The sequence below is a fragment of the Palaemon carinicauda genome, chromosome 39, assembly GCF_036898095.1.
Source record: "Palaemon carinicauda isolate YSFRI2023 chromosome 39, ASM3689809v2, whole genome shotgun sequence".
Lineage (NCBI taxonomy): Eukaryota > Metazoa > Arthropoda > Malacostraca > Decapoda > Palaemonidae > Palaemon > Palaemon carinicauda.
In genome coordinates, this window is record NC_090763.1 from 27,869,080 (window position 1) to 27,876,875 (window position 7,796).

Consider the following 7,796-nt stretch of genomic DNA (forward strand, 5'->3'; position numbering starts at 1 on the left):
CCTTCAAATAGAAAATGATTGCCCTTTTGTTGACCAAATTGGCCAGGAAGAACCTGCACCGAGAGAGAGAGAGAGAGAGAGAGAGAGAGAGAGAGAGAGAAAGAGAGAGAGAGAGGTGGAGGAGGAGAAGGAGGAGAGGAGGAGAAAAAGAAAGAAAGAAAGAAAGAGAGAGAGAGAGAGAGAGAGAGAGAGAGAGAGAGAGAGGTGGAGGAGGAGAAGGAGGAGAGGAGGAGAAAAAGAAAGAAAGAAAGAAAGAGAGAGAGAGAGAGAGAGAGAGAGAGAGAGAGAGTGAGAGGAGGAGAATGATAAAGAGAAGGAGGAGGAAAATGAGAAAGAGAAGGAGGAGGAGAAGAATGAGAAAGAATGAGAAAGAAAAAGAGGAGGAGTAGAAGGAGAAGGAGACATAGAAGGAGGAGGAGAAGAAAGAGAAAAGAAGATAAAAAGAAAGTGAGAGAAAGAGAAGGAGGAGAGAGAGAGAGAGAGAGAGAGAGAGAGAGAGAGAGAGAGAGAGAGAGAGAACATTCATTTTAAAAGCGCAAAGTCTCGAAAATTGCAGAGGACAAGAACTTTAACAACAAATTCTGCCTCTCTTCCGACCACCGACCATTTTCCTTTAAGAAAATCTCTTCCTTTAGAATCATATTTTAGGACGGAAAACAGTTTCTTATACTTTCTTACCCTCGCATGATAAATAATGGCTCCGGTAACCACATGTGAGCGCACAATCAGCGGCTTTATCTCCTTTCGCCTGCTCCAAGATATATTATCATCGTTCGAATCTGGTAAAAAGAATTATTCACTTGATTAACTAACTTTCCCTTTTACCGTATTTCAGTAGATTGCTCATTCTTATAACCTGCTGTCTTGATTAATTTACTCTCATTGAACAACTTCCTTTCATTATTTGGCAATCGGAATAAATTTCTGGAATAAGTAATTTTCTCGAATAGCGATCACAAATGAACTCTATTCCAGCATTTTTCTTACATAATTCACATGAAACGTAAATGCCTCAAATGCTACGCAGAGAAACCATAAGAGATTAGGCTCCAATGGGCGAGCATAAATCAACGCTGTTTTAACAGATCTCCAATACATGGCGACAAAAAGATTTCAACATTTGTTTACCACATTAAATCGTAGACTTTCCTGTCTTGCCTGTATCATCTTGCGGGAATACCAGGTGTCATTTGCATACGATTCTAAGCCTTTACAATGCAAAATAGTTTGAGAAAGTGAAGTCTGAATAACCAATATAGTTTGAGAATGATGTGGTATAAAGCAGTTTAAAAGCAGGCAGAGTCAGTGAAGCATAATAAATAAAAAAGAGATTTTCATTATACATCAGAAAAATATCTCTGTAGCCTACATACAATCTCGCCACTTATTAAAGCAGCTGAGTAATCTTTATCCAGCCAAAGATATAATAAGCGTAAAAAATTATCTTGAGACAAAATCCTCTTGGAAGGAAACATCTGAAGCTTGTATTCGTAAAATTTGATAGATGCAAAGAAGAAACTAAAACGAATAAGAAGAAAAAATGTCATGTAGGAAAAGAATAATGAATGGTAAGAAAAAAAGACTGCTAAAGAAAATATGAAAATAAAAACAGAAAAAATAGAGCAGTAGGATGGCGCAAAACATATAAGTTATATATATATATATATATATATATATATATATATATATATATATATATATATATATACATATACATATATATATATATATATATATATATATATATATATATATATATATATATATATATATATAAAACACTTGTAGTCGTAAGAGCCAAGAGAAAAAGACAGTGAAGAAAATATCAAGAAAAAATGTAGTAATAGCTGGCGGGGGAGAAGCGGGGGAGAAAGAGAATGAGGGAAGAGGAAGATGAGGAAATGGAAGAGAATACGAAAGAAGAAGATGAGGGAGTGGAAGAGAATAGGAAAGAGAAAGATGAGGGAGTAAAAGAGAATGGGAAAAAGAAAGACGAGGGAGTAGAGGAGAATGGGGAAGACACATAAGATGGAATTAAAGAGAATGGGGAAAAGAAAGATGAAGTAGTGGAAGAGTAGTGGAAAGAGAAATATGAGAATGTAGAAAAAAAGAAAAAAAATGAGGGAGTGGAAGAGAATGGGAAAGAAAAAGATGAGGGAGTGGAAGAGAATGGATAGGATAAAGAAGATGGAGTGAAAGAGAATGGGAGAAGAGAAAGATGAGGGAGTGGAAGAGAATGCGAAAGAGAAAGGTGAGGGAGTGGAAGGGAATGGGAAAGAGAAAGATGAGGGAGTGGAAGAGAATAGGAAAGAGAAAGATGAGGGAGTGGAACGGAATGGGGAAGACAAAGATGATGGAGTGTAAGAGAATGTGGAAAAGAAAGATGAAGGTGTGGAAGAGAATGGGGAAAAAATATGAGGATGTAGAAAAATGGGAGAGTGAAAAGGGAGTGGAAGAGAATGGGAAAGAAAAAGCTGAGGGAGTAGAAGAGAATGGGGAAGACAAAGATGATGGAGTGAAAGACAATGGGAAGAGAAAGATGATAGAGTGGAAGAAAATGGGGAATAGAAAGAAGAGGGAGGGGAAGAGAAAGAAGAGGAAGGGGAAGAGAAAGATGAAGGAGTGGCAGATAATAAGGAAGGGAAAGATGAAGGAATGGAAGAAAATGTGGAAGAGAAAGATGAGGGACTGAAAGAGAATGGGAAAGAGAAAGATGAGGGAGTGGAAGAGAATGGGAAAGAGAAAGATGAGGGAGTGGAATAGAATGGGGAAGAGAAAGATGAGGGAGTGGAAGAGAATGGGGAAGAAAAAGATGGAGAGAAAAGGAATGGGGAAGAGAAAGATGAGGGAGTGAAGAATGGGGAAGAGAAAGATGGGGGAGTGGAAGAGAATGGGGAAGAGAAAGATGATAGAGTGGAAGAGAATGGGGAAGAGAAAGAAGCGGGAGTGGAAGGTAATGGGGAAGAGAAAGATGAAGGAGCGGCAGATAATAATGAAGAGAAAGATGAAGGAATGGAAGAAAATGTGGAAGAGAAAGATGAGGGAGTGGAAGAGAATGGGAAAGAGAAAGACAAGGGAGTGGAAGAGAATGGGAAAGAGAAATACGAGGGAGTGGAAGAGAATGGGGAAGAGAAAGATGAGGGAGTGGACGAAAATGGGAAAGAGAAAGATGAGGGAGTGGAAGAGAATGGGGAAGAAAAAGATCATGGAGTGAAAAAGAATGGGGAAGAGAAAGATCAGGGAGTGAAAAAGAAGGGGGAAGAGAAAGATGAGGGAGTGGAAGAGAATGGGGAAGAGAAATATGAAGTAGTGGAAGAGTAGTGGAAAAAGAAATATGAGGATGTAGAAAAATAGAAAAGAAAAAATGAGAGAGTGGAAGAGAATGGGAAAGAAAAAGATGAGGGAGTGGAAGAGAATGGATAGGATAAAGAAGATTGAGTGAAAGAGAATGGGAGAAGAGAAAGATGAGGGAGTGGAAGAGAATGCGAAAGAGAAAGGTGAGGGAGTGGAAGGGAATGGGAAAGAGAAAGATGAGGGAGTGGAAGAGAATAGGAAAGAGAAAGATGAGGGAGTGGAACGGAATGGGGAAGACAAAGATGATGGAGTGTAAGAGAATGTGGAAAAGAAAGATGAAGGTGTGGAAGAGAATGGGGGAAAAATATGAGGATGTAGAAAAATGGGAGAGAGAAAAGGGAGTGGAAGAGAATGGGAAAGAAAAAGATGAGGGAGTAGAAGAAAATAGGGAAGACAAAGATGATGGAGTGAAAGACAATGGGAAGAGAAAGATGATAGAGTGGAAGAAAATGGGGAATAGAAAGAAGAGGGAGGGGAAGAGAAAGATGAAGGAGTGGCAGATAATAAGGAAGGGAAAGATGAAGAAATGGAAGAAAATGTGGAAGAGAAAGATGAGGGACTGAAAAAGAATGGGAAAGAGAAAGATGAGGGAGTGGAAGAGAATGGGAAAGAAAAAGATGAGGGAGTGGAATAGAATGGGGAAGAGAAAGATGAGGGAGTGGAAGAGAATGGGAAAGAGATAGATGAGGGAGTAGATGAGAATGGGGAAGAAAAAGATGGAGAGAAAAGGAATGGGGAAGAGAAAGATGAGGGAGTGAAGAATGGGGAAGAGAAAGATGGGGGAGTGGAAGAGAATGGGGAAGAGAAAGATGATAGAGTGGAAGAAAATGGGGAAGAGAAAGAAGAGGGATTGGAAGGTAATGGGGAAGAGAAAGATGAAGGAGCAGCAGATAATAATGAAGAGAAAGATGAAGGAATGGAAGAAAATGTGGAAGAGAAAGATGAGGGAGTGGAAGAGAATGGGAAAGAGAAAGACGAGGGAGTAGAAGAGAATTGGAAAGAGAAAGACGAGGGACTGGAAGAGAATGGGGAAGAGAAAGATGAGGGAGTGGAAGAAAATGGGAAAGAGAAAGATGAGGGAGTGGAAGAGAATGGGGAAGAAAAAGATGATGGAGTGAAAAAGAATGGGGAAGAGAAAGATGAGGGAGTGAAAAAAAAGGGGGAAGAGAAAGATGAGGGAGTGGAAGAGAATGGGGAAGAGAAAGATGAAGGACTGGAAGATTATAAGGAAGAGAAAGATGAAGGAATGGAAGAAAATGAGAAAGAGAAAGATGAGGGAGTGGAAGAGAACGGGGAAGGGAAAATGGGGGAGTGGAAGAGAATGGGGAAGAGAAAGATGAGGGAGTGATAAAGAATGGGTAAGAGAAAGACGAGGGAATGGAAGAGAATGCGGAAGAAAAAGATGAGGGAGTGGAAGAGAATGGGGAAGAAAAAGACGAGGGAGTGGAAGAGAATGACGAAGGAGTGGAAGAGAATAGGGAAGAGGAAGATGGATGAGGGAGGGAAAAAGAATGGGGAAGAGAAAGATGAGGGAGTGAAAGAGAATGGGAAAGAGAAAGATTAGGGAGTGGAAGAGAATGGGGAAAGAGAAAGATGACGGAGGGAAAAAGAATGGGGAAGAGAAAGATGATGGAGTGTAAGAGAGGGGGGAAGAGAAAGATGAGGGAGTGGAAGAGAATGGGGAAGAAAAAGATGAGGGAGTGGAAGAGAATGGGAAAGAGAAAGATGAGGGAGTGGAAGAGAATAGGAAAGAGAAAGATGAGGGAGTGGAAGAGAATAGGAAAGAGAAAGATGAGGGAGTGGAAGAGAATGGAGAAGAGAAAGATGAAGGAGTGGAAGAGAATGGAGAATGGGGAAGAGAAAGATGAAGGAGTGGCAGATAATAAGGAAGAGAAAGATGAAGGAATGGGAGAAAATGTGGAAGAGAAAGATGAGGGAGTGAAAGAGAATGGGAAAGAGAATGATAAGGGAGTGGAAGAGAATGGGGAAGAGAAAGATGAGGGAATGGAAGAGAATGCCGAAGAAAAAGACGAGGGAGTGGAAGAGAATGGGGAAGAAAAAGACGAGGGAGTGGAAGAGAATGGGGAAGAAAAAGACGAGGGAGTGGAAGAGAATGGGGAAGAAAAAGACGAGGGAGTGGAAGAGAATGGGGAAGCGAAAGACGAGGGAGTGGAAGAGAATGGGGGAAAGGAAAGATGGATGAGTGGAAGAGAATGGGGAAGAGGATGATGGATGAGGGAAGGAAAAAGAATAGGGAAGAGAAAGATAAGGGAGTGGAAGAAATTTGGAAGAGAAAGATGAGGGAGTGGAAGATATTGGGAAGAGAAAGATGAGGGAGTGAAAAAGAACGGAGAAGAGGACGATGAGGGAGTGAAAGAGAATGGGAAAGAGAAAGATGAAGGAGTGGCAGATAATAAGGAAGAGAAAGATGAAGGAATGGAAGAAAATGTGGAAGAGAAAGATGAGGGAGTGAAAGAGAATGGGAAAGAGAAAGATGAGGGAGTGAAAGAGAATGGGGAAGAGAAAGATGAAGGAGTGGCAGATAATAAGGAAGAGAAAGATGGAGGAATGGAAGAAAATGTGGAAGAGAAAGATGACGGAGTGAAAGAGAATGGGAAAGAGAAAGATGAGGGAGTGGAAGAGGATGGGGAAGAGAAAGATGTGGGAATGATAAAGAATGGGGAAGAGAAAGATGAGGGAATAGAAGAGAATGGGGAGGCGAAAGACGAGGGAGTGGAAGAGAATGGGGAAGAGGAAGATGGACGAGGGAAGGAAAAAGAATGGGGAAGAGAAAGATGAGGGAGTGGAAGAAATTTGGAAGAGAAAGATGAGGGAGTGGAAGATATTGGGAAGAGAAAGATGAGGGAGTGAAAAAGAACGGGGAAGAGGAAGACGAGGGAGTGAAAGAGAATGGGAAAGAGAAAGATTAGGGAGTTTAAGAGAATGGGAAAGAGAAAGATGAGGGAGTGAAAAAGAATGGGGAAGAGAAAGATGATAGAGTTTAAGAGAGGGGAAAGAGAAAGATGAGGGAATGAAAAAGAATGGGGAAGAGAAAGATGATGGAGTGGAAGATAATGAGGAAGAAAAAGATGAGGGAGTAGAAGAGAATAGGAAAGAGAAAGATGAGGGGGTGGAAGAGAATGGGGGAAGAGAAAGATGAGGGAGTGGAAGAGAATGGGGAAGAGAAAGATGAGGGAGTGGAAGAGAATGAGAAAGAGAAAGATGAAGTAGTGGACGAGAATGGGAAAGAGAAAGATGAGGGAGTGGAGAGAATAGGAAAGAGAAAGATGAGGGAACGAATGAGAATAGGGAAGAGAGGGGGCGTAGGAGGTAGTGGAGTTAGAAGATAAGGGAATAAAAACACTTAAAACAATTATTACGAAGAAAGAAGTATGACGAAGATGGGGAGGATAGGATAAGGAGGATAGGAAGAGGAAAAGGCAGTGGAGCAAATAACAGGAGGAAAAAGGATAAAGGGGAGAAGGAGGATATGAAAAGTAAAAGCTATTAAAACAATTACAAGGAAGAAAACCTTAAGAGGAGGAGGAGGAAGGGGAGAAGGAGGAGGGGGAAGGGGAGGACAAAAAAGAGAGGGGAGGTTGGGGAAAAGTAAAAAGACGAGAGGAGGCGAGGAGAAGGAAAAAGAAGAGGGGAGAAGGAGAAAAAAAGAGGCGCGGAAGTGGAGAAGGAGTAAAAAGAGGAGGAGAGGAGAAAAAAAAGAGGAGGGGAGAAGGAAGAGAAGAAAAAAGAAGAGGGGAGAGGAGAAGGAGAAAGAGGAAAGGGAAGGTGGGATGAAAAAGAGGGGAAGATGAAAAGGTAGTGGAACAAATACCAGGAAGAAGAAAACGTAGGAGAAGGTGGTGGTGAAAGGAAAAAAAAAATAGAAATGGTAATATCAAGAAGAAGAAAAAACATTAGGCGTAGGGGGGAAAGGGGGGGGGGAGGTAAATGCCATTGTGGAACAATGCGGGTAATGGAGGAAATACCCCGAGGGACATGAGACCCGACTCCGGCAGCTGCTGTGCCTTCCTGCCTCGAGTCCTTTGGCTTCCGGTGATTCTGCCTGGGGAGGAGGAGCTCCTCGAAGGATAAGAGGAGGAATGAGAGATAAGAGGAGGAATGAGAGATAAGAGGAGGAATGAGAGATAAAAGAAGGGGGCAGCAAAGAAGGGGATGAAGCAAAAAATAAAAAGAATGAAAAAGTATGAAGGAAAAAACGATTTTTACTCGGTAAAGCTGGTAGAAAGCAAAATAAAGTCTTTGTAAAGGAAGGGAAAAGTCGAGGAAAAGAAGGGAATAAACAGAAGATAAATTGGACGAGGAAGAAGCAAGAAGGGAGAAAGAATGAGAGAACTTCCCCTAAATATGAAAGAAATATAACGATATAAAATGGAGCAATAAACTAGAAAGGAAGTTCAACAATGCAATTAAAATATAAACAG

At 41.3% G+C, this 7,796-nt stretch overlaps 4 protein-coding genes across 4 annotated transcripts; all 4 read left to right on the plus strand.

Moving 5' to 3' along the window:
• Window positions 1–2,218: 2,218 nt before the first annotated feature.
• Window positions 2,219–3,321, plus strand: LOC137631301 (cilia- and flagella-associated protein 251-like). Its single transcript, XM_068363080.1, has 2 exons — window positions 2,219–2,515; window positions 2,764–3,321. The coding sequence occupies exons 1-2, from the start codon at window positions 2,219–2,221 to the stop codon at window positions 3,319–3,321; spliced, it is 855 nt and encodes a 284-aa protein (XP_068219181.1).
• Window positions 3,322–3,464: 143 nt separating this feature from the next.
• On the plus strand, window positions 3,465–4,702 carry LOC137631302 (high mobility group nucleosome-binding domain-containing protein 5-like). The gene is made up of 2 exons (XM_068363081.1): window positions 3,465–3,761; window positions 3,989–4,702. Exons 1-2 carry the CDS (start codon window positions 3,465–3,467, stop codon window positions 4,700–4,702), a joined length of 1,011 nt encoding a protein of 336 aa, XP_068219182.1.
• A 245-nt stretch (window positions 4,703–4,947) lies between these two features.
• Window positions 4,948–5,583, plus strand: LOC137631303 (cilia- and flagella-associated protein 251-like). The gene has a single exon (XM_068363082.1). It carries the CDS (start codon window positions 4,948–4,950, stop codon window positions 5,581–5,583), a length of 636 nt encoding a protein of 211 aa, XP_068219183.1.
• Window positions 5,584–5,790: 207 nt separating this feature from the next.
• On the plus strand, window positions 5,791–6,153 carry LOC137631304 (high mobility group nucleosome-binding domain-containing protein 5-like). The gene has a single exon (XM_068363083.1). It carries the CDS (start codon window positions 5,791–5,793, stop codon window positions 6,151–6,153), a length of 363 nt encoding a protein of 120 aa, XP_068219184.1.
• Window positions 6,154–7,796: the final 1,643 nt, after the last annotated feature.

Bases quoted from the DNA above. Each gene is read 5' to 3' on its own strand.
- LOC137631301 (XM_068363080.1), top strand. From the start codon at position 2,219: ATGAGGGAGTGGAAGAGAATGCGAAAGAGAAAGGTGAGGGAGTGGAAG. The intron at 2,516-2,763 runs GTGAAAGACAAT...GGAGTGGAATAG, and splicing joins GGGAAGACAAAGATGATGGA to AATGGGGAAGAGAAAGATGA.
- LOC137631302 (XM_068363081.1), top strand. From the start codon at position 3,465: ATGAGGGAGTGGAAGAGAATGCGAAAGAGAAAGGTGAGGGAGTGGAAG. The intron at 3,762-3,988 runs GTGAAAGACAAT...GGAGTGGAATAG, and splicing joins GGGAAGACAAAGATGATGGA to AATGGGGAAGAGAAAGATGA.
- LOC137631303 (XM_068363082.1), top strand. From the start codon at position 4,948: ATGACGGAGGGAAAAAGAATGGGGAAGAGAAAGATGATGGAGTGTAAG.
- LOC137631304 (XM_068363083.1), top strand. From the start codon at position 5,791: ATGGAAGAAAATGTGGAAGAGAAAGATGAGGGAGTGAAAGAGAATGGG.